Consider the following 26093-nt stretch of genomic DNA (forward strand, 5'->3'; position numbering starts at 1 on the left):
AACCATAAAATATATTCATCCATCATCCATATATTCATTACCCATAGAAGTATATATAGAAGAGTCACTAAGGCCAAAGGAACAAAGCTAGGAGACGTTTAGCCAGTCAGCTCATCCATGGGAAAGGTGTAGCAATATAACAGCCCTTATTTTATCCGCAGCATTTAATCAGTACTTTATCAACCAAAGGCTGTCCATCTGCAGGGCAGTAAACTCTCCACGGAACTTGACTGAGCTCTAGCACTTTCAGTCCTATGTCCAATGGCCAAATCCTCGGGACTCTTCACATCCGATAGTTTCAACTAAAAATCCTTTTATATATATTATATGACTTTTTAACTTTTCTTCAACTCAGCAAGATTATAGAAAATCATTTACTAACAAAGCACATTATTTGTTACAGAGTCCACTGCATAAAGTGGTACTAGTCAGGGCTTAATTTCTGGGGGAACACCCTAAAATGCAGTTCTACCACTTCTTTCCAGACTCCCAAGCAGCAGAGGTCTTTTGCTCCAGCCCCTCCCTTCCAGACTGCCTGAAAGGAAGAGGGAAGAGTAAACCTGGACCAGAGTAGAGAACAGTCATTCTGCTCCCTAATCCAACCCCTTTTCTCCTGTTGCTCCTGCTCTGGTCTGTTACCCCCCCCCCCCCCCCCAACACACACACACTCCCTCCCTCCCCAGATGCACACTTACATTTATATTTTGTTTACAAATTAAGCCCTGGCACTAGTACGCACCGTTACGACCTTCTATATATTTTACTGGCTGCTCAACAGTTCAGAGACAAACTGGCCTTTCTATAGTAGAACATTCAGACTGAAGTGAAATTTGAGGAGAAACAGTCCTCCCTACATACAGGTATGTTAGGAAGGTAAAGTCACAGTGCAATTATTCATAACATTTTCCTTGCTCTCTTATACTGTTCCATTAAAGAGGCTCCGAAATAAGCCTTGCAGAATAAATTTAGAAGTTAGTATTTTAAAATGCCTGGCAATGGTAAACATTTGTATGTGCAAATATCAAACTAATGGCAGATGTCCCCCCCCCCCCCCCCCCCCCAATATTCAATACCAACATTATTTTCCCACATTTAAAAATGTTACTAAAACCCCATTTTTTTAAATCTTGCTTTTGGAGCCTGACACTGGGACAATATGAGCAACTAGGCCGGCTACTATCTATGCCTGTTCACTTGTGTGCTTGTTCTTGTTTGAGTGGATATCTTTCCTGTTATAATTTACTGGCATTCCTTTCTTTATATTACTTTTATAGACTGTACACCGTTTAGACTCATTAGACGAGTATATGTGGTATAAAATGTTTTAATATAAACTAGCCGTTGAGCCCGTGAAAATGGGCTACTTTTGGAATGAGGGGGGTTCCGAGCCCCCCCCCCTCGAGGTCGGCGCTGCCCCGCCCCGCCTCCCCCGGAGTCACCGCCGCCGCCCCTCCACCCGGCCCGAGCAGCACTGTAAACTTACATCATTCAGCACACAGCAAAGCTGCCGTCAGGGCAGGCTTCCTTCTCTGCCTGTGTCCCGCCCTCGTGTGACGTAACGTCGGCGAGGGCGGGACAAAGGCAGAGAAGGAAGCCCGACGGCAGCTTTGCTGATGTGCCTGCTGCTGCGTGGTGATGTAAGTTCACAGTGCTCGGGCCAGATGGAGGGGCAGTGGCGACTCCAGGGGAGGGGGAGCAGTTCCGACGTCTGCAGCATGCCAGTAGAGACTTCCCTCTCTGTCCCGCCCCCGTCATCACGTATTGACGCGGGGCGGGGCAGAGAGGGAAGTCTCTACTGCGCATTTGCGAGTGAGTACGGTCACTCGCCGTTTATATGTTTGATAGGTGGATTCCTGATCCCTACTTGCTCCTGCCCCAGTGCTATCATTTTGGAAGAAGTAACTAACTTCTTAGTCTCACACACACACAAGGAGTGACACAGGCTGCACATACTGCAGCAGGATATGTTTATCCACTCCTACCCTAGCTGAGATAATACTTAATCATCTCTCTGGCCTCATGTGCAACTTTCTTTAAATTAGTCACCTTATTTTCTAACTCCTCTAACTCTCTAACCTATCTATATGTTCCATCTTTGCTTATACCCTACACTGTCAATTAAAATGTTCTATTACGTATTGTGTTGACATTGTAAGTAGTATAATATGTTATACTTTGTATTATTTGAATATTTTACTGCTGTAATTGTCTATTACTTATGTTTGAATTATCCTTACTGTACATCGCCTTGAGTGAACTCTTTCAAAAAGGTGGTAAAATAAATCCTAATAAATAAGTAATTTTTGCTAAACAGAAGTCCTTCCAAAACCTAGTCCTCGAGGCCCCCAGCCACTCAGGTTTTCAGGATACCCATAATGAATATTCATGAGAGAGATTTGCATGAACTGACTACACTGCATGCAAAATTATCTCATGAATATTCATTGTGGGTATCTTGAAAACCTGACTGGATGGGGGGCCTCCAGAACCAGGTTTGGGAACCTCTGCACTAGGGGTTGGCAGATGCAGCCGATGAGCCAGGATGTACTCGCTTGTTCACCAAAAGTACCTTCCTATTTGGGTTTTTGCCTACTTTAAGACATCATTGTTTCAACTTTTGTTTATAATAAGCTGTGACTGGTAATGCATTTTTACGATTTTATGTTATAAAGTATTTTTGTTACAATTGTATTTTTAATTATTATTGTACATTGCTTTGTCACTGAGGTAATAGTATATAAAATTAAAGAAATCAAATCAAAAATAAAGGAGAAAAAGTTAAGCTCAAAATATCAGGGCTTGATAGATTATTCATATTTTAATATGATCCTCAGGAGCTTAGCCGAGATTGGGTGGCAGAGCCGGTAGTGGGAGGCGGGGATAGTGCTGGGCAGACATATACGGTCTGTGCCAGAGCCGGTGGTGGGAGGCGGGGCTGGTGGTTGGGGGGCGGGGATAGTGCTGGGCAGACTTATACGGTCTGTGCCCTGAAAAAGACAGGTACAAATCAAGGTAAGGTATACACAAAAAGTGGCACATATGAGTTTATCTTGTTGGGCAGATTGGATGGACCATGCAGGTCTTTTTCTGCCGTCATCTACTATGTTATGTTACTATGTTTCCATGACTGAGTTTTGTACCAGGGCTGGGGAAGAGGTTGAGGATACCACAGCCATCTGCCCACCAGGGATTTGAGACCTGCCTGGGAGAGAAAGCCCTTCACACAGGACATGTGAAAGGGAGTGTCCTGGGGAAGACCTCTGATATAGGCACAGTGGCTCTTTAATCTGATGCTGCAGGCCACCACGTGAAAGAGAGCAATTGGCATTTTCATATATATATGCCAATTTATTTGGGTAAAAGCTGCTATTCTTATGTTGGGATGCTTCTAAAATAACACCATAACTTAAAACAGTAATGGAAAAATGAACTAAAAACAGAATATGAGGAATAATAAGATCCTCCACAGAGATATAAGAAATCTATATTAAGAGTGCTGATATACTAAACCTGCAAAAAAACGTTTGCTAGTTAGCAACTCTCTTTTCACTGTTTTAGTTAAGACAGGCAAATAACTCCTGGATCATTTGATTCCTATAGCTAAATAGTTCAAATTCATTTTTTTTTATATTAACATTGCTAGGAACTTCGTGCATTCATATCTGTGGGAGTGCAAATGAAAAAAAAGAAAATTTTAAAATGTGATGATGCACACCATAGTAGGAGTGAGGAGCAAGTATGGTTTAGGCATGACTAACATATTATGGTGGATTTCCCATCTTATAAGCGCAATCAATGTTAATCTAATAAAATGTAGACAACAGCATTTATATCTGTTCCCAATCCATCCCCCACCCAACTAAACCCTCCCCACCATGAAGGCTCCCAGTGACAAAAAGCGGGGTGGAGGGGTTGCAGTCCTGATCTGAGAGACAATCAAACTGCTTAGAGTCTCCATCCCCCACCTGAGTCAGAATGCCTGGTAATCCAGCTGGGAAATAAGGAAGCAATGTGGCTGCTCATGGTCTACAGAGCACCTTGCAACACCACATCATCTGTGCAAGAACTGATGAATCTGGTGACTGAGGTAACCCTGAGCTACCCTAAGTTACTGATCATGGGAGACTTTAACCAACATGGAGGGGCATAATCGAACAACGCCGGCCATCTATATGGGCCGCCATCTATATGGCCGGCGCCGCAAACAGCGGTCCCGAACCGTATTATCGAAAAAGATGGCCGGCCATCTTTCGTTTTGATAATACGGTTCGGGCCGGCCAAATGTCAGAGATGGCCGGCATCAGTTTTTGCCGATAATGGAAACCGAGGCCGGCCATCTCAAACCCGGCCAAATTCAAGGCATTTGGTCATGGGAGGGGCCAGCATTTGTAGTGCAATGGTCCCCCTGACATGCCAGGACACCAACCGGGCACCCTAGGGGGCACTGCAGTGGACTTCAAATATTGCTCCCAGGTGCATACCTCCCTTACCTTGGATGCTGAGCCCCCCAAAACCCACTCCCCACAACTGTACACCACTACCATAGCCCTTAGGGGTGAAGGGGGCACCTGGATGTGGGTACAGTGGGTTTGTGGTGGGTTTTGGAGGGCTCAACACTTACCACCACAAATGTAACAGGTAGGGGGGGATGGACCTGGGTCCACCTGCCTGAAGTGCACTGCACCCACTAAAAACTGCTCCAGGGACCTGCAGACTGCTGTCATGGAGCTGGGTATGACATTTCAGGCTGGCATAGAGGCTGGCAAAAAAATGAATTTTAAATTTTTGGGGGTGGGAGGGGGTTGGTGACCACTGGAGGAGTAAGGGGAGGTCATCCCCGATTCCCTCCGGTGGTCATCTGCTTAGTTGGGGCACTTTTTTGAGACTTGGTCCTAAAAATAAATGGACCAAGTGAAGCTGGCGAAATGCTCCTCAGAGCCGGCCTTCTTTTTTCCATTATCGGCCGAAGCCAGCCATCTTGTAACCACGCCCCCATCCCGCCTTTCACACCTGCCAAAACGCCCCCTTGAACTTTGGCCAGCCCTGCGACGGAAAGCAGTTAAAGCCGGTGAAAATCGGCTTTTGATTATACCGATTTCGCCAGATTCAGGAGATGGCCGGCCATCTCCCGATTTGTGTTGGAAGATGGCCGGCCTTCTCGTTCGAAAATAAGCTAGATATTGAAACACCAGACACCACTACTGCTGTCTCCCTTAATACGATGGCAGCTCTAGGATTCTTTCAGGTGATCAAATCTCCAACTCATGAAAAGGGTCACATGCTAGACTTAGTGTTCTGCAAACGGGTCAACATCTTGGAACACAAGGCTGGTGAAACAGAGATAACACCCCTATCATAAACTGATCATTTCTTAATCAAATTTTCTAATAAGGACTATATAAAACAGATGGCCCAATCAAAGTTTGGAAGGAAATCAGAGACATGAGAAATCTGACCGCTGAAAACTTCCTACAGGCCCTGCTCTACACCAATGTGGATGAAAAGTTGATGACCGTGTCAGAACACATTGATATCTGTCATACATGCTTAGCAATGGCATTAGAAAAAAATGGACCCTCTAAAGAAGGTCCTTTGCTCCACAAACAAAAGTATCCCGTGGTTCTCAAAGAACTATGGGTCCTTAAGCGTCAAGGATTTCAACCTGAAAGAAAATGGAGAAAATCTCATCTAGATGAAGACAGGTTCAACTGTAAGAAACACATGACAAACCACCAGGCCGTAACAACAGCCAAAAAAACCAATATTTTTCTCAACACACAGCAAGCTGCAAATTCAACCAAGCAGCTATTTAAAATGGTAAATAGCCTACTGCAAACCCCAAAACAGAACCAGCCTTCCCAGGTACAACTAACTAGCAATGATTTTGCAATTTACTTTGCCAACAAAATTAAAGGTCTCCATCAGGACCTACAGACAGTCCCATCAAAGCTCCTACCAGCTAATGAAGAGAGCACTCCCTCTTCTCCACTATGCACAACTTCTCTCTTATGGAAGGGCAGCTGCCAACAACACTAAAAAGAGCTGTGATGCGCCCCCTAGTGAAAAAGAGCTCAATGGACCAGGACAAGCTTGAAAACTACTGACCAGTCTCTAACATTCCTTTCCTAGCAAAACTTAAGAAAGGACAATCTGCAGTTAACTCAACAACTAGCTAATTGCAAGTAACTGGCTAGACCCATGTCAATCTGGCTTCAGACCTGGGTACGAACAGAGACAGTTCTTGTGTCCCTCCTCGATGATGTGCACAGAAACCTGACAGGGGATTTGCCTTGATACTAGTGTTGCTCGATTTCTCAGCAGCCTTCAACACCGTGGATCATAATAATATGCTTACAAGACTGGCAGAAATAGGTATCAGTGGCACAGTATTTACTTGGTTCAAATCCAATCTGTCTGATAGACAACAATCAGTTCTGTTCAGCAACAGCACTTCATTATCTTGGGCACTGGACTGTAGGTGCCACAGGGATCCATACTGTCTCCCATTTTATTTAATATCTACCTCAAGCCTCTGGCTGAGCTGCTAAAAAACGTCTCTGTAATATTTATGCGCCTACTGGTATGGCTAGTCAGTTTTTTCAGGATCTACCCAAATTGGTAGTGAATCAAGATCCTATGAAGATAATGGTAATAGAGGATCTACCTCTTTTATACACTCAACTCAGATCATCATCTAGATTTCAAGTAAGAGATGATCTCCTATTTAAGGATTCCCTGGGACTGAATGATCCTTGCAGAATGCTATATCCTGAAGGACAAGATTACACTTTTATGTCACAAGTTCATCAGTCCTCATATGGATTATGCTTTACTGTCCCAATCTTTTGCTCCGAATGTTGTCTCTACTATCATTGATCCTATAGTTATATCGGATCATGCAGGCATTTCTGTTTCTCTATAAGGGTTGCTACCGGATCAGTCATCACTCCTGTGGCATTTTGATAATGCCCTGCTAAAGGATCCTGCTTTTCTTCCAATTATATGACAAGCTACAGACAAATATTTTCATTTTAATGATGCTGCTAGGAGAGACAATATGAGATGCATTCAAGGCCACTATTAGGGGTGTCATTATTGGATATACTGCCCAACTCAATGCCTCCAGACAGCTGCATTTAGTTACTTTAGAGAATGATATGGCTACTCTGGAAGCTACACTGAAGCACAAATGGGATAATATAATCTTATACTAGCCTTGAAGAAGCACTCAGAATATAATCATATCCTCAGTGACAGAGCCAGAGGAACATATACAGTGGGGGAAATAAGTATTTGATCCCTTGCTGATTTTGTAAGTTTACCCACTGACAAAGACATGAGCAGCCCATAATTGAAGGGTAGGTTATTGGTAACAGTGAGAGATAGCACATCACAAATTAAATCCGGAAAATCACATTGTGGAAAGTATATGAATTTATTTGCATTCTGCAGAGGGAAATAAGTATTTAATCCCTCTGGCAAACAAGACCTAATACTTGGTGGCAAAACCCTTGTTGGCAAGCACAGCGGTCAGACGTCTTCTGTAGTTGATGATGAGGTTTGCACACATGTCAGGAGGAATTTTGGTCCACTCCTCTTTGCAGATCATCTCTAAATCATTAAGAGTTCTGGGCTGTCGCTTGGCAACTCGCAGCTTCAGCTCCCTCCATAAGTTTTCAATGGGATTAAGGTCTGGTGACTGGCTAGGCCACTCCATGACCCTAATGTGCTTCTTCCTGAGCCACTCCTTTGTTGCCTTGGCTGTATGTTTTGGGTCATTGTCGTGCTGGAAGACCCAGCCACGACCCATTTTTAAGGCCCTGGCGGAGGGAAGGAGGTTGTCACTCAGAATTGTACGATACATGGCCCCATCCATTCTCCCATTGATGCGGTGAAGTAGTCCTGTGCCCTTAGCAGAGAAACACCCCCAAAACATAACATTTCCACCTCCATGCTTGACAGTGGGGACGGTGTTCTTTGGGTCATAGGCAGCATTTCTCTTCCTCCAAACACGGCGAGTTGAGTTCATGCCAAAGAGCTCAATTTTTGTCTCATCTGACCACAGCACCTTCTCCCAATCACTCTCGGCATCATCCAGGTGTTCACTGGCAAACTTCAGACGGGCCGTCACATGTGCCTTGCGGAGCAGGGGGACCTTGCGGGCACTGCAGGATTGCAATCCGTTATGTCGTAATGTGTTACCAATGGTTTTCGTGGTGACAGTGGTCCCAGCTGCCTTGAGATCATTGACAAGTTCCCCCCTTGTAGTTGTAGGCTGATTTCTAACCTTCCTCATGATCAAGGATACCCCACGAGGTGAGATTTTGCGTGGAGCCTCAGATCTTTGTCGATTGACAGTCATTTTGTACTTCTTCCATTTTCTTACTATGGCACCAACAGTTGTCTCCTTCTCGCCCAGCGTCTTACTGATGGTTTTGTAGCCCATTCCAGCCTTGTGCAGGTGTATGATCTTGTCCCTGACATCCTTAGACAGCTCCTTGCTCTTGGCCATTTTGTAGAGGTTAGAGTCTGACTGATTCACTGAGTCTGTGGACAGGTGTCTTTCATACAGGTGACCATTGCCGACAGCTGTCTGTCATGCAGGTAACGAGTTGATTTGGAGCATCTACCTGGTCTGTAGGGGCCAGATCTCTTACTGGTTGGTGGGGGATCAAATACTTATTTCCCTCTGCAGAATGCAAATAAATTCATATACTTTCCACAATGTGATTTTCCGGATTTAATTTGTGATGTGCTATCTCTCACTGTTACCAATAACCTACCCTTCAATTATGGGCTGCTCATGTCTTTGTCAGTGGGCAAACTTACAAAATCAGCAAGGGATCAAATACTTATTTCCCCCACTGTATATTCAGGGCTCCATGTGATATCTGGCTGGAAATAGAGCTGGCAAGCTTCTCGTCTCTTATCTCAAGGGGGAAGGAGTGGAGGAGTAGCCTAATGGTTAGTGCAGCGGGCTTTGAGCCTAGCAACCTGGGTTCAATTCCCACTGCAGCTCCTTGTGACTTTGGGCAAGTCACTTAACCCTCCATTGCCCCAGGTACAAAAAGTTTTTCAGCCCTCTAGGGACAGAGAAAGTACCTGCATATAATGTGTACAGTGCTGCGGACATCTAGTAGGGCTACAGAAATGATTAGTAGTAGTAGTAAATTTTATTCCTTCTACTAAGGACCAAGATGGTCACCTGCCTACTCAACCTGACCAAACAGTGTCACGATTCTTTCATTATCATAACAAATTATATCAGCCGGAATGTAATTCCTCTGCCTCCAAAATTAAGTACATAAGTAATGCCATACTGGGAAAAGACCAAAGGTCCATCGAGCCCAGCATCCTGTCCCCAACAGCGGCCAATCCAGGTCAAGGGCACCTGGCAAGCTACCCAAACGTACAAACATTTTATACATGTTATTCCCGAAATTGTGGATTTTTCCCAAGTCCATTTAGTAGCGGTCTATGGACTTCTCCTTTAGGAAACCGTCCAACTTTTTAAACTCTGCCAAGCTAACCACCTTCACTATGTTCTCCGGCATCAAATTCCAGAGTTTAATTACGCTTTGGGTGAAGAAACATTTTCTCCTATTTGTTTTAAATTTACTACACTGTAGTTTCACCGCATGCCCCCTAGTCCTAGTATTTTTGGAAAGCATGAACAGACGCTTCACATCCATCTGTTCCACTCCACTCATTATTTTATATACCTCTATCATGTCTCCCCTCAGCCGTCTCTTCTCCAAGCTGAAAAGCCCTAGCCTCCTTAGTCTTTCTTCATAGGGAAGTCGTCCCATCCCCGCTATCATTTTTGTCGCCCTTCGCTGCACCTTTTTCAATTCTACTATATCTTTCTTGAGATGCGGCGACCAGAATTGAACACAATACTCAAGGTGCGGTCACACCATGGAGCGATACAACGGCATTATAACATCCTTACATCTGTTCTCCATACCTTTCCTAATAATACCCAACATTCTATTCGCTTTCCTAGCCGCAGCAGCACACTGAGTAGAAGGTATCAACGTATCATCAATGACGACACCTAGATCCCTTTCTTGGTCTGTGACTCCTCTAACGTGGAACCTTGCATGACGTAGCTACAATTCGGGGTCCTCTTTCCCACATGCATCACCTTGCACTTGTTCACATTAAATGTCATCTGCCATTTAGCCGCCCAGTCTCCCAGTCTCGTAAGGTCCTTTTGTAATTTTTCACAATCCTCTTGCGAGTTAGTGACTTTGAATAACTTTGTGTCATCAGCAAATTTAATTACCTTGCTAGTTTACTCCCATCTCTAAATAGTTTATAAATATATTAAAAAGCAGCGGTCCTAGAACCGACTACTGAGGAACCCCACTAACTACCCTTCTCCATTGTGAATACGGCCCTTTTTACCCCACTCTCTGTTTCCTATCCTTCAACCAGTTTTTAATCCACAATAGGACATTTCCTCCTATCCCATGACCCTCCAATTTCCTCTGTAGCCTTTCATGAGGTACCTTGTCAAATGCCTTTTGAAAATCCAGATACACAATATTAACCGGCTCCCCTTTGTCCATGTTTGTTTACTCCTTCAAAGAATTGCAGTAAATTGGTCAGACAAGATTTGCCCACACTAAAGCCAACACCTGCAGAAGGTGAACTCTCCACAGGAGAAACGAAAGCCAAATACACGAACAGTGGATCCAAAAAAGTCCTCTCACAATTGGCGTTTATTTATTTTATTTTTACCCCGCACTTTCCCACTCATGGCAGGCTCAATGTGGTTTAGGTACTTATTTGTAGCTGGGGCAATGGAGGGTTAAGTGACTTGCCCAGAGTCACAAGGAGCTGCCTGTGCCTGCAGTGGGAATTGAACCCAGTAACCCAGGACCAAAGTCCACCACTCTAACCACTAGGCCACTCCTCCACTCCTAAACACAGTCAATTGTATATCAACAGAGATATCTATAACAAAGACATGGTTAAAAGAGATGACTCACAGTCAATTGTGAGTCATCTGTTTTACCAGTGTCTTAGTATCAAAAATCAATAGGTATGTTCCTTTAATTTTATGTTTTGTTCATATAATACTTTTTATATTACACAAACAATATATTTTATATGTATTCATCAGATATATTTATGTTGTGAATTCTTATGTTTATTTTTACTTACAGACCCCTGACGCAGGCCTTACGGCCGAAAAACGAATCGTGTCGGGTTGTTTTTATTGATTTGAATAAAGACCTTGTTTAGGAAACACCAATTGTGAGAGGATTTTTTTGGATCCACTGTTCGTGTATTTGCCCACACTAAAGCCGTGCTGACTTGGTTTCAGTAATCCATGTCCTTGGATGTGCTCTGTACCATTTTCCCTGGCACCGACGTCAGACTCACCGGTCTATAATCTCCCGGATCTCCCCTGGAACCTTTTTTAAAAATCGGCGTTACATTGGCCACCCTCCAATCTTCTGGTACCAGGTTCGATTTTAAGGATTTATTTATATTATTTATTTATTTAAAAGCATTTATATCCCACATTTTCCCACTGGATGCAGGTTCAATGTGGCTTACATAAGCTAAATCAGGAATACAGTATTAATGGCATATTAAACAGTACAAACAGTAAATTAAAGTTTGGTATAATATTCAAAAGTAGAATAGTAAAGAAAATAGATTCAAATTGCATATCACTAACAGTAACTCCACAAGCTCATTTTTCAGTTCTATCAGTACTCTAGGATGAATACCATCCGGTCCAGGAGATTTGCTACTCTTCCTTTTTAGACGAGATTCAAGGACCAAAACTTTCTGAGAAACTGAAACAGCAGCTAGAGACCCCTATTGGTGTGAATGATATGCAAGCAGCCATGAGCTCTTTTAAGACAAATAAAATGCCCCAGATGGCTTCACTGTCTAATTCTTTTTGGCCTTTCAGGAGGACTTGACCCCATATTTATTAAAAACGCTATAATAATTTTCTTCAAACTGATTCTATGGCTGCCTCTCTTACTGAAGCAGTTACTGCTGTACTCCCCAAACCGGGTAGGGACCCTTTAGAGTTATCAAACTACAGACCTGTTTAATTAATTAATCTGGATGCAAAAATTTATGCACAGATAGTAGCCAATTGTCTCATGAATCCTATGGCCACCCTTATTCACCAACATCAAACTGGGTTTATGCATCAGAGATACTCTTCCAAAAACACTAGGCTGTGTTTTAAGCTGAGGCATGTGACAAGAGGCATGGACCATCTGACCTTCTTGGTCTCACTGGATGCCAAGAAGACCTTTGATTACATAGAATGGCTCTTGTTGGGGAGGTTTTACTTAATATGGCTCATGTGCTTTATTCCAATCCAGTGGTGCTTAGCTATATATCAATAATAAGGTGTCTAACTCCTTTAATTTGCAGAGGGGTACTAGGCAAGGGTGCCATTTGTCACCCTTGCTATTTAACGGCATTTGAACCCTTATTAAGTGCCATTCAGAAATCCAGAACGATTGCCGACATCTCTTATAGTGGAGTGGAATGCAAGCTCTCAGCTTATGCTGATATTCTTTTGTACGTTTCCTCTCCAGATCTAATGTTGCCTACTTTATTACAACTTATTGACATTTCTGACACGTTTTTGGGGATACAAAATTAACTGAATTGATGCCGCTCAATGTTCACTGCACTAGTGAAATGTTCAATGAATGCCCGTTCCAACGGTAAGTTCTGGGGCTAAAATATCTTGGGAACTTACTTTTTTCGGAGCTTAGGTCAACAACTGAGTGTAACAAGGCCCAGTTGTGGAAAAGTTAAAGCATTATGCTCCCAATAGTTTCCCTTAAGCCTTAGCTGGTGAGACCAGGTTGATACTGTTAAAATGGCAATATTGCCAATTGTTATGTACAGTATAGGTATGATACCCATTTTCTTTTCATCTGGATTTTATAAGGATGTAGAAAAACAGCTTGACATTCATATAGCAAGGCAAGAAACCCAGAATTGCAATGTGATCCTTATATAAAACAAAAGACAAGGGTGGTGTTAACTATCCCCATTTCCTCCACTATCATATAGCATTTATTTTGAGACAGGGTGCTCTATGGATGTGATCCACAACACTACAGGAGAAGCCTTCTTTGCTGTGTGTTGAGGAAATTGATATCCCCTGTCTTCATTACTTATTGAGAACACGATTACCAAAGAGACGAAAAGATAATCTTGTACTGCAGTCGACTTTCATAGATTTGGGAGAGTTAGATGTGGTTTGCTCTCCTCAGCTGCATTCTTCTTGACTCCCTTGGACTCCAACTGGTCAAATTTTTCTGCGCTATGGACTAAATACTAGTTACCGTTCTCACAATGTTTTCAATGGATGCAATTACATCATTGCATACTAGCCTGGAACAGCAATCTTGGATCCCTGAAAGCAACAGCTGGGATTATGAATACAATCTCCTTAGTGTATGTTTCTATCTGTTTTGGAATAGTACCCATATATGTGTACTTTGTGACTGCCTGTGCCCCGCCCACAAAATGCCCACATGTGAGATATGCAAAAGTATGTGCCTTCTCATCATACTAACTTTTACAGATATTTAAGGCCAGAATCAGTAAATGGTACTCAAAAGTAGGTGCCGGGAAAAATCCACGCCAAGTGCTGTTCTACAAAGGGAACTCTGAGCTAAGCATCCTTTACAGAATAGTGCTTACTGCGAATTCCCATGCCCAACTTTGGGTGTGAGCACTTAAGCCTGCTGAAACCTGGAGTAAACCTTGTCATGCAAGGTGTGTGTAACCCCAGTATTCCATAACATTGTGCCTAAATTTTTGGAATGCCCCAACCAGCTCATGCCCATCCTGTGGCCATGCCCCCTTTTGGGTTGCACACAAAACACTTTGGGCATGAAATAGAATAGCATATAGGTAGATCCACACTTAAATCCAAACTAGTGCCAATTAATAATAATTGATTATTAACGGCTTAGCTTGTGTGCAGATCTCAGATCCATGTCCAAATTTGGATGCCATATATAGAATCCAGGGGTTACTGTGGGGTAATTTTATAAGAGGCCATTCACATGCATAAAATCTTTTATAAAATTACCCCCCTCCCCCAGTACTTGTACTTTAACAATCTGCTTATGCTTTAACATTCTGAAAGCATTAGCTTGCGTGGTTTTAAAATACTACAAATCAAAAATGTGCCAAAATTGAGTTTATGACACAAATATTTGAAATTGTGCTGATTACCACAATAGCTCTGAAATTGTGTTTCAAAGTATATAAACCATTCACCCCGCAAAATTTATATGCAATCATTATATAAATTCTGAGTAAAGACAGTAGCAATTACAGTATGTGGCATAAAATGTAAATATACTAACTGAAAGTAGACTAATTAAAGCTATATATGACATCCAGGCATTAGATTTAATTGGATGCTTATGGCTCTTCAACTGCTAATACATAAGCATTCTTTGATCAATCTACTTGGCTTTAATGCTGAATTCTTTCTCTCAGTGCAAACACATGTTTATTTACAGAAAACTCTTACCCTTAATCTGTGTTCCTACCTCACGTAATCCTTCTGTTTGTGAGACTGCATATGCCACAAAAAGAAACTGCTCTCTAAATTGGCAGAACCTAGTTTAACAGGAGAAAATAAGAGCCCTACTGAACACTGGGGCAGCAATATGGGCTCCTAATATGGGCTGCCTGAGAGAAATGAAGGAAAGAGCACTATGCACATGTGTCGCCATTAATGTAGAGGAAAACTATTAGAAAATGAACAGAAGTTTGTATCTTCCAAATGATAATAATGATGGTTATGAATTTATATGGTGGTCTTTATCAGAACAGAATCTTTATGCACTTAATTTTAGTACTTCGGAAGTACAGCTTGTCAAGATATGTCCAATATCCAGACCCTATGAAAGCTAGTAAAAGTTAATTTTACTTCACACACGAGTGCTTCAACACGGCCAACCGGAGTACTCTTTGCATCAAATAAAATAGCATTTCCATACAGACCATGAAATCACATTGTTACAACTACCATTACTTACTTGACAACCTGATGCTGTTGGGTCTCTGGCATACAGTGGAAATGGACCTCTTTCTGAATTTTTTCCTACAAACAGAATGAAAGACATTAATTAAAACATGTATTACTTGATGAATAACTATACATAGCTGAACAAAATTCTGAGAAGTTATTTCTCATGGTGTGACAAAGCTAGCACTCGGGGCCCCACAGAGAAGCAGCTAATCCCCCAAACTATGGTACCCAGAAGCCCTTGCAAGCAGGAGAGAGGAAGGTAGCCCCAAAAGGGTGGAATGGATTTCCAACCCCAGCAGGGGGAGCAGTGGCTCAGTGCTAGGGGAGCCAGTTACTTCCTTCCCCACTAGAGGGAGAAGGGGAGGTGGAACTCAGTCCCTTAGCTGCATCGCCGGTATATAATTCCCTCCAGCTGTGAGAGGGGAGAGAAGGAAGGAGAGGAAACTGATGGACAGAGAAGCTGCCATGGAGTAGGTGGAGGACGGAAAGGGCCTGCCACTGGAGCTTCCCTGGGGGGAAGAGTAAGCTGCCATGGAGTGGGAGAATGTAGATGTAGATGTAGCCCTGTCCAGCACATGAAGCCAGTGTGAGAGGCCACAGGGGTGTGGTGCTGTGAGGCAGGAGGAAAGCTGCCAGCCCTGTTTGGTACAGGGTCCTCCTGGGTGCTGTGAAGAGGACAGGGGCATTAAGTAGTGGTTTCCTCTGAAGAGACTGTTGGTGAAAGGGTTGAATTATTGGGACGTATAGAACAGCAGGCTGAAATTTGATTGAGCCCTTCTGAGGGAGAGGGGAGGTAGTGCAAAGGAAGTGGGCCTGAACTGTTAAGGAACTGAATGTTGGCTGGAGTTTTGAACCCGGCTTGAACCCTGTTTGTGAACTGCATTTCAATTTTGAGAGTGGAACTGAATTGAAAATAAAGCACTGTGGGCCTAAGTCCGTATGGCAGTCTGGTTCTTTGTTAGAAACCTGTGAGCCTAACAGGGCTGCCGGCCCCAACCCAGAGCGGAGGAAGCAGACCCCTTTACAATGGGCATTAAATAAAAATCTTGCAGTTGCTGCTGTCCCCCAAGTTAAGGGGTCTCTTGAAAGATATCAGGATATTGGAATGATTTAACTTCCAATCTCTTCACCCCTCCCCCCCCCAGCTTGATTGCCTCCCAGTTACTTACATGGGAAGGCAGGACACAAACTCCTTCGGGACCAGGCAATGATAGATGAACATGGCAAAATTCCACATACATGATACAGCATGACACAGAGGTTAAAGGTGAAAATTGTGGGATACTAGGCCACAGCTTTATTGAAAACAATTTTAAACAGGAGTAGTTCCTATGCTCTGGAATTTACTACCAGAGGGGCTGCATATAACTAGAGATTACCTCTACTTCAGAAAGCAGGTAAAAGCCTAGCTCTTCTCCCAAGCCTTTAATACACTGGGTGCCTCACTATACACCCATTCTACACCTGGACTAACTTGCCACACACACTGTAACTTAGACTAGCTCCTTATATCTTATTTATTAGAAATAAATTTATTAGAATTTATTAGAGTGGAGGAGTAGCCTAGTGGTTAGCAGCGGCGTACCAAGGGCGGAGCGGTGGGGGCGATCCGCCCTGGGTGCACGCTGCTGGAGGGGTGCAGAGAGCAGCCGTGCACCTGTCGGCTCCGCTGATTCCCTGCTCCCTCTGCCCCGGAACAGGTTACTTCCTGTTCCGGGGCAGAGGGAGCAGGGAGCCAGCGGAGCCGAGAGCTGTGCGGCTGCTCCCAACAGCTAAGAATACACCCGGGGGGGGTGTCGTGCTGCACCCAGGGGGGGAGGGAGGGTGCGCATCGGCGATCCGCCATGGGTGGCAGCTGACCTAGGATCGTCACTGGTGGTTAGTGCAGTGGACTTTGATCCTGGAGAATTGAGTTCGATTCCCACTGCAGCTCCTTGTGACTCTGGGCAAGTCACTTAACCCTCCATTGCCCCTGGTACAAAATAAGTACCTGAATATATGTAAACCGCTTTGAATGTAGTTGCAAAATCCTCAGAAAGGCAGTACATCAAGTCCCATTTCCCTTTCCCTTTATTAGGATTTATTTACCACCTTTATGAAGGAATTCGCTGAAGGTGGTGTACAACAAGAATAAGTCAAACATAGGCAATACACAATTACAGAAGTAAAAATATTCAAACAATAACTTGATTAACTGTACAAAAAAACTTGCCTTTAGTTTAGCCATCCATTTATTTATCCCAACTGACTCTGTACCACTCATCTTGTCCCCATCTATATATCTGCACTTGGCCCTTCAGCTATATGGTAAACTGTATTGTAAAAGAGCATTAGTACCATAGCAATGCTATTTGAATGTTCTAATTATGTGCTTATTGGATATTTCATCACTTTTATGCTTATATCGTATTATATCTCTGTTATTTGAATTTCAGTGCTGTTAAATGTGTATATTTTTGATCCTGTTTCATGGTAGTCTTATTATTAGGACTCAGTTTTTCCTCTTTCATTCTATGTCTTCACTTGCTCATTTTACTATTGTTATGCTAACAAAATTGTAAGTTTGATGTTAAACTATACCTACTGTACACCCACTTTGATGAATCTCTTCATAAAGGCAGTTAAATAAATAAATAATACTAAAAATCAATGCAATATAATTAGGGCTTCTAATTTTAGGTTTTAACTAAGGTGTTAAAATACCCCAATGCAAAAAAAAAAAAAACATTTGCCACCCCTCCACTATCTTGTTTTGTATTCTCCATGCAGTTTTGGGGCCTTTTCTGTGCTGAGGACCCCTAAAAAAACATACATATTCATTTTCACCAGAAAGATACTCAGCAACAACATGAGTTTATTCCATTGTTTATCAGTCAAATTTTAAAATTATTTTCAGGTTGCATTTTCTTTTTTTTTTTTAAGTAATAAAATGCAAAAATGGTATGTTACCAACAACAACAAAAAAAACACCATTTTGACTGTTTGCATTGTTAGGGTTGTATTTTTCCCTTTTTTTTGTGAAAAAGCAGCCTTTAGCTAGGAATTCCCATCTGTGAGGACTAATATTCTACTATCCTCAGAAAATAACTGTTATAGGTAAGCAACATTGCTTTCATTTTTCTACTTCTGGCCCTTATAGACTTGCTTTCCTTTTGTCATTTATTACCACCTTGGTAGTCCATAAGTTCTCAAACCTTTTGTTAGTCTTATAAAATTATCATTATTAGACAACAGCATTTCTTTATATTTTCTAATTATTCTTATGCTATGCCCTGTCTCATTGCACCCATCTGTATCTTCATTCCTCATTTTAATTTTCCCTTGCAGTTTCTCTGATTTTTTCCTCTCCAGTATGGTTTTGTAATCTCAGTTACAGTGGACCTGATATTTAAAATGATTTAAATGGCCAGGAGAGGCTGCTGGCCAATTAAATCACCTGTCCAGGGCTAACTGGGTGTTTTTAGCAGCCATTAACTTAATGGTGTCAATGAAAATGCCCCAGTTAGAGCTCAAGTCAAAACAGGCTATTTTGGGGCATTCTGGGTGCGGAGTCAATACTTAGCCAGTCAAGTAATGATTTTCAGCACTGAACCAGCTAAGATAACCGCATAAATAGGACCGTATAAAATGCAGTCCTATCTTTATGCATTTGTTTATATCCGGTTAAGTGCTGAATATCGCACTTAACTGGCTATGTTTTCGCCAGCTCTGTATACCCAGAAATTCAATGTCAGAGCCCAAACGTGGCCCAGCACTGAATTTCCGGGTAAAACGCTGCTGGCTAAATATCGGGCCCAGTATCTTTTTGTACACAATTGCTGTCACAAACATGTTGAAACACAATGGGTGAGGTGATACGTAACTGCTACAAATTAGCACACACTCCTAATGTGTGTGTGCATTCTCTCATCTAAATCTGTCTGGCCACTTGTCATCCCCATCTTTTCCCTCTATTTTTAAACACTCTTAATATGGTTCTTTTTACAGATAAATTTAACTGCCCAGATTGGTAGAAAAGTCTGCAGGTAATATCACTCTGAAAACTGCACTAATCTGTGGTGGTAGTTTACCTCCCCCCCCCCAATTACATACATACTTTTTGATAATTCAAAAATACATGTGCATTTTGAAAGCCCATCCCTAGGATGTACAGTGGATTTATGTGCATGCCTCATATAGGCAGGTAGTTTTCTTAAGGCCTGTTACACCTCTGAAGATGGTTTTTATCCTTACTTTCAAGATGAAAACTCACAAAACAGGTGAAACAACTTCATGGGGGTGGGGGAGACCTCCGGTACAGCAGGTGGTGTTTGCAGAGCCATGTGGCAGTATTCCTCCGAAGCCCTCCCATAACTGGCAAGAAGGAAGGTGATTGGTTTGGTTTGGGGGCGGGGTTTGGCTGTTGGAACCTGGGAGGACAAATAAATGTGAGGTGATCAAAGCCTGGGAAAAAGGATGCAAGCTGCTTAGTGGGTAAGGGGGGATTGAGAAAGAAAGAGTGAGTGGTGGAGTTAGAGAAGTGGGTATGAGAGAGAACAAGTGGTGGGGGTCAGGTGGGATTGAAAGAGAAGTGGGTATGAGAGAGAGCGAGTGGTGGGGGTCAGGTGGGATTGAAAGAGACAGAGGGTGATTAATGTGGACAGAGTGTGCAGGACTCATGTTTGTGTTGCAGCAGAGGCTGGGGGCATAGATGGTAGATGGAGCTGAGGTCCAAATGTTCAAAACAGAGTTGCTGAGGTGAGGCTCAAGAGAGGTGACATAGGAGGGGCAAGGCATGTGAATGGGCTCCTCTGGTGAATGTCATTGGGTCTCAGCTAGTTAAAATGACCTCGTGCACTATACTGTTGATCTGATAGTGCTTGCAGTCCCATAAGTACTTTGCATCCACAGTCCTTAGAGTTGATTTTTCTTTGAACATTTATTTTCCAGTGGGAACATGAATGTATAGCTACGCAAAGAGTTTGAATACTTCCTGGCGTGGAGTCTGCACCTGCAGTGGAAGTACACTTTTATTCCCTGTGCATACTTTGTGGAGACAGCCCTGAGCTTACCATTTTTCCTCCTGTGTAAAAGTATGCATGCTGTGGACAATGCACGTACTTTCCCACAGCCTGTGTGTTAGAGGGTAAAATTCTGGAATGCATATCTCTGTGGGTAAACACCCATTTATCTGCTTTAAAAAAAGCACTTCTGAAAAATGTCCCTTATGTAACTGGGTTTTTTTTTTCCTGTCACCTACACCCCTGCATCCATGCATAAAATGTGCTCATTTCAGTTTACGTGTTTTGACTGTTGTCTCAAATAGTCCTTTCTTACATAAATCATCTCTCTTTAATCATTTTTCCAACCCTGCAATTTACTTTTGCACGAATGTTCGTTCTAAAGCCTGCCTGGAATACTGCATACTTTAGCAAAGTTGTTTATCATTTGGTGTGTGATTCTCATTTTCAGGAGTGAAAATGCTGATTCTGGTTAATGTGAGCAGCATGATTCATGCTACTTCAAATAATTTTGCATACTAGGTATTTTGTTTGCTTTGTGTTTGATGGCAGTTACAGGCAAATTGCTTCACCAGAAATATTTAAAACCTACTTTCTTTGTTTCGCAAGCTCCTTTATAATACAACTGTGTGTGAAAACTACTGTCTTAACTTTCTAGTGACAACCCTTAAATATCTATTCAGAAATTTCTCTGTTTCATGTCAGACAGTGAGAGGATTCCTTACTTAAATATTACACCTGCTGTGAAGTTTAAATTGCATATCCTATGTTTACAACAGTGTTCTCATTCATTTGTTATTTTGCATTTAACATTTCTACTTAATATTTATAGAATGTTAATTTAAAGGCATGTTTACCACACTTTGGTAAATTAACACATGGTAAGTGCAAAGGCTGTATGCCAATTGTTGGATGTCCACAGTATGTACCACACCGAAAAGTTCTTTACTGTGGGTTAAGTGTACTGCTCTACCTGTAATGTGAAGCCTGTGCCCATTCCCCCATCCCACAGCAACACTATGCAGTTGGGGCCTCCTTTACAAAGGCACGCTAGCGTTTTTAGCGCATGCTAAAAATTAGCATGTGCTAAACGCTAAGACGACCCATTATATTCTAATGGGCATCTTAAAGTTTAGCGCATGTGAAATTTTAGCATGCACTAAAACACTAGCACGCCTTTGTAAAAGATCCTTTTAGTGTGTGAATTAGCGTGTTGTCATGTTCCACAGTATGTTACCATGCTCATGCACTAATGGCACATGCTAAGAGTCTGATTGTTAATTCCCCCTCAGTATTTGATGGAATTTTCATGACATTTGCTTCTTTTAAAAAAAAAAAAAAAAGTGGAAACAACCATAAAATCCCTGAAGCTAGGGTTACCATATTTGCCCTGACAAAAAAAGAAAAAAAGAGGCCACCAATAACCATTCCCCCTCCCCAACCCACCACACATTTTGTCACGCTCTCTCCCCACCCCCACGCCACATGGTCACCTTGACTTGACCCCCCCCCAAAAGAAACGATCCAAGCAAACAACACAAAGGGGGGGGGGGTCCTCGCAAGTCTCACAAAAGAGTCAGGCAATATCATCAAGGGTGAGAGTGCGGCAACTGCCTCACTCCCACCCTTGGTAGTTTTGTCCCCCAAAAGAAAGCCATCCCCTTCTATATATTTCCCTCCCTCCAAATCTTTTTCCAGCCTCCTTCCACCCACCTTATTTTACAGCTCCCTTACCCCGCTACCCTCTACCCACATTGCACATCCCCTCCCTACCCCTGCCTTACCTTATCATGCCCTGGTGGTCTAGTGGCCTCTTTGAGGCATGAAAGAAGCCCACTCTTTCCTGCCCAGCGATGCCGCCACTGCCGCTTCAAAATGGCTGCCGCCTCTTCAAGCGGTGACCATGCAAGACTTCTGGAAGTCTTGTGAGGCCGCCACTTGAAGTCTTGGCAGCCATTTTGAAGCAGCGCCGATAGCAAGTGGGAGACTTGCTTGTTTTCTTTTCTGAGGACACTGTGGGATGTCCGATTCCAGTCAGCCCGTTTGTCCGCAGACCTGGACAAACGGACAAGCTGGAAACACCTGTCTGGACGTTCTCCAGTGTCCTCAAAAAGAGGACATGTCTGGATAAAACTGGATATATGGTAACCCTACTTGAAACCAAAACATCTTTTTAGCTTTACAAGAGGAAAGGGGAAAGGGATGGGATGGGATGTGATGTGATATAAAACCTGTGGTTACATTCAAAGCAGTTTTACATATTATATACAAGTACCTGGGGCAATGTAGGCTTGAGTGGCTTGCTCAGAGTCACAAGGAGTTGCAGTGGGAATTAAACCCAGTTCTCCTGGCTCTCAGGCCACTGTACTAACCATTAGGCCAGTGGTTCCCAAATCTGGTCCTGGAGGCACTCCAGCTAGTCAGGTTTTCAGGATAGCCAAAATGAATATTCATGAGATAGATTTGATGCTAGCGCAAGCCCCCTTTTACCGCAGCTTAGTAAAAGGGCCCCTAAGAGACCATGAATGCCCAGTAATTACCCTCTCCACAAGAGATTGATATTGTGGAGTGGAGAAGTAGCCTAATGCAGTGGTTCCCAAACCTGGTCCTGAAGGCACCCCAGCCAGTCAGGTTTTCAGGATATCCACAATGAATATTCATGAGACAGATCTGTATGCAGTGGAGGTAGTGCATGCAAATCTGTCTCATGAATATTCATTGTGGATATCCTGAAAACCTAACTGGCTGGGGTGCCTTCAGCACCAGGTTTAGGAACCACTGCATTAGGCTACTTCTCCACTCCACAATATCAATCTCTTGTGGAGAGGGTAATTACTGGGCGTTCATGGTCTCTTAGGGGCCCTTTTACTAAGCTGCGGTAAAAGGGGCCCTGCGCTAGCATCAGCACGTGGTTTCGACATGCATTGAGACCCCTTTTTATTATGGCAGGGAAAAGGCTGTATTTTTTTTTTTGAAGAAAAGAAATGGCTGTGAACAGCCCATCGCATCCCCTTTTCCTCTTGTAAAGTTACTATGCAGCCATTTCGGGGGGGGGGGCTCATCGTCACCAGAGAGGCAGTAAGGCTCCCGCGCTAACCTGGTGCTGCCCGATTACCGCCGGTGGCGTGCGCTAGGGGTGGGAACTACCACTGGGCTCCTGCGGTATTTCCGGAATGGCGTGTGGGCTTGCCGCTACTTAGTAGAAGGGCCCCTTAGTTTTCAGCCTTACTGTGTTTTTCTTTACTTTGTAATAAAATACAACTCTTCTGTCTTTTTCGTTTTATTATATGTTGGTTTCATTTATATTGATGTTGTCCTTAGCTATACTATTTATACCTTTTGCCTCATTTTGTAATCCATGCTGTAGATGGAAGACAGGGTAGGTTCACATCAGGAATTTTAAAATTATTACTGTCTGGGTTATGTTTAGGACTTCTGTTCTGAAGAGTTAATAAATTGGAAACTTAGCTGTTTATTTTCTAGCTAAGGGGCCCTTTTACTACGCTGTGGCAAAAAGTGGCCTGCAGCAGTGCAAGCGCATCTTTTAGGTGTGCGCCAGGCCAGTTTTTGCTGCATCCTGGATAAAGGGCTTTTTTTTAAGGGGCTGGAAAATAGACGTGCGTCAAAATAAAAACCAGCGCATGTCCATTTTTGGCCTGAGACCTTACTGCCACCCATTGACTTAGCAGTAAGGTCTCATGCGCTACCCGTGGTAGGCATGCAGCACGCATCCACTGCCATTTACCATCGGGTAAGCGCCACGCAGTAGAAAATAGAAAATATTTTCTACTGCGTGTTTTCAGCGTGAGCCAAATTCAGAATTACAACCCGGGCACATGGTAGCCGGGCGGTAATGCTGATTTGGCACACGCTGGACTTGCCTAGGCCCTTATGTGCCTTTGTAAAAGGCCTCGTAAGGGTTCTTTGACAGTACAAAAAAAAATCACTGTTTATCAGTATGCATCCCCCTATAGGGGATAGAAATAGATTGCAAATCTCAGGCAGACTTTGCATCACTATGAGCCCTGACATGCCTGTCAAAATTGGACCTGTGGATCACTCCTATCCCGGTTAGGCCACTAGACCACCAGGTATTATGGTAGGCCCAGAGAGGTCTGGAAGGGGACTCTGGTTGCAAGGCAGGGGAGGCTCTATCTGATCACAGGAGGAGGGAATGAGCACTGTTTGGGGTCTGGGCTAGGTTAGTTTCAGTTTTAACTGCACAGTGAATTTTGGCTAAAACACAAAAGCCAAGTTTCAGTCTGGCTGTAATGAACAATATGGTAGGATTTCCAATAGATTAAGTTTATATCCACTTTCTGTTAGACTGAAAACCTGTCTGACATTCAACTGGGGCAACAGTTTACATAAAACCTTAACCTTACCCACGCAGAAAAGTTTACTGAAACTGATGCTGTGATACAGGCTGTGTCTTCCTGGATTCTGTCAAAATCCCATACCAGGTTCTGTATGGGGAGAAGACAGTTGCAGGGAGGTCCTCTGCTGTCTCAGAGAACAGTAAGGACCTTCACATTGTTAAGGTTGAAGGGGTGAATAGTACCTTTTTAGAGGAGATAAGGGTGTTTTTGGTGCCCCAATCAAATATGTCCTAAATGATATGTAGGGTAAGTCAGAAGTGGTTGCACAGTGTCTGTAGATAAAGTCAAGGAAGTGATGGACAAAATAAAAGACCACTGTACCATTTTTCAAATAAATCCCCCACCCCACCTCTGCAGCACACATTGGCAATCATATCCTGCACGTCTGACCTGAGGTTTGAGGTCCACAGCCATGATAGTCTATCATCATTAACATCTACAGCAGAAGCTCTAGATGCTGTTTCCAAAACATAAGTTGACCTCTTATTCACTACAGTCAAAGTCAAGCAGCATGGGCAGCCCCCCCTTTTCTGAGGAAGGAATTCTTGATGTATGTTAAGTTGTATAAAGCAGTGTTTCCCAAGTCAGTCCTAGAGTGATGAATATGAACGAAAAAGCTTTGAATATAATTGAGGCAGTGTATGCAAATCAATTCAATGCATATTCATTGTGGATATCCTGAAAACCTAACGGCAAGTGGGTACTCCAGGACAGACTAGTATAAAGGATGCATGTATGTTTTAAATTGTTACCCATCGAGAATGGTGAGATCAAATGGGATATATACATATGAATAAATAAATACGGAAACTACCTTCAACTGTCTCTCCTGATGTAAAAACTGAGAAGCATCTTTGTTTTCTGCAGTATGTCACTGCATATACTGGCTTATGAAGAGCTTCTTACCATGAATATGCCTCACAAAAAGCATGCCTATCGTTATAAACTGTGGTGAACGTCTTTATTATACTGTATCTACTGTGGGTTTACAATGTCCACAGTGATATATCTATATCATTAAACTTCAAGAAAGGGATCTGGGTGTCGTCGTCGATAACACACTGAAACCTTCTGCTCAGTGTGCTGCTGCGGCTAGGAAAGCGAATAGAATGTTGGGTATTATTAGGAAAGGTATGGAAAACAGGTGTGAGGATGTTATAATGCCGTTGTATCGCTCCATGGTGCGACCGCACCTTGAGTATTGTGTTCAATTCTGGTCGCCGCATCTCAAGAAAGATATAGTACAATTGGAAAAGGTGCAGCGAAGGGCGACTAAAATGATAGCGGGGATGGGACGACTTCCCTATGAAGAAAGACTAAGGAGGCTAGGGCTATTCAGCTTGGAGAAGAGACGGCTGAGGGGAGACATGATAGAGGTATATAAAATAATGAGTGGAGTGGAACAGGTGGATGTGAAGCGTCTGTTCACGCTTTCCAAAAATAGTAGGACTAGGGGGCATGCGATGAAACTACAGTGTAGTAAATTTAAAACAAATCGGAGAAAATGTTTCTTCACCCAACGTGTAATTAAACTCTGGAATTCATTGCCGGAAAATGTGGTGAAGGTGGTTAGCTTAGCAGAGTTTAAAAAGGGGTTGGACGGTTTCCTAAAGGACAAGTCCATAAACCGCTACTAAACGGACTTGGAAAAATCCAAAATCC

General features: G+C 43.0%; 1 protein-coding gene across 8 annotated transcripts in view; it reads right to left on the reverse strand.

The window, feature by feature from the left end:
* The window catches only part of TCF12 (transcription factor 12), a 762188-nt gene that overhangs the window by 284718 nt on the left and 451377 nt on the right, over positions 1-26093 (reverse strand). For all 8 annotated transcript variants that reach the window (XM_030189018.1, XM_030188990.1, XM_030189004.1 and 5 more), the window contains one exon: positions 15060-15124. In XM_030189018.1, coding sequence (XP_030044878.1) covers positions 15060-15124 — 65 coding nt within the window. The remainder of the gene's footprint in view (positions 1-15059; positions 15125-26093) is intronic.

The sequence above is a fragment of the Microcaecilia unicolor genome, chromosome 1 (assembly GCF_901765095.1).
Source record: "Microcaecilia unicolor chromosome 1, aMicUni1.1, whole genome shotgun sequence".
NCBI classification, from domain to species: Eukaryota; Metazoa; Chordata; class Amphibia; order Gymnophiona; family Siphonopidae; genus Microcaecilia; species Microcaecilia unicolor.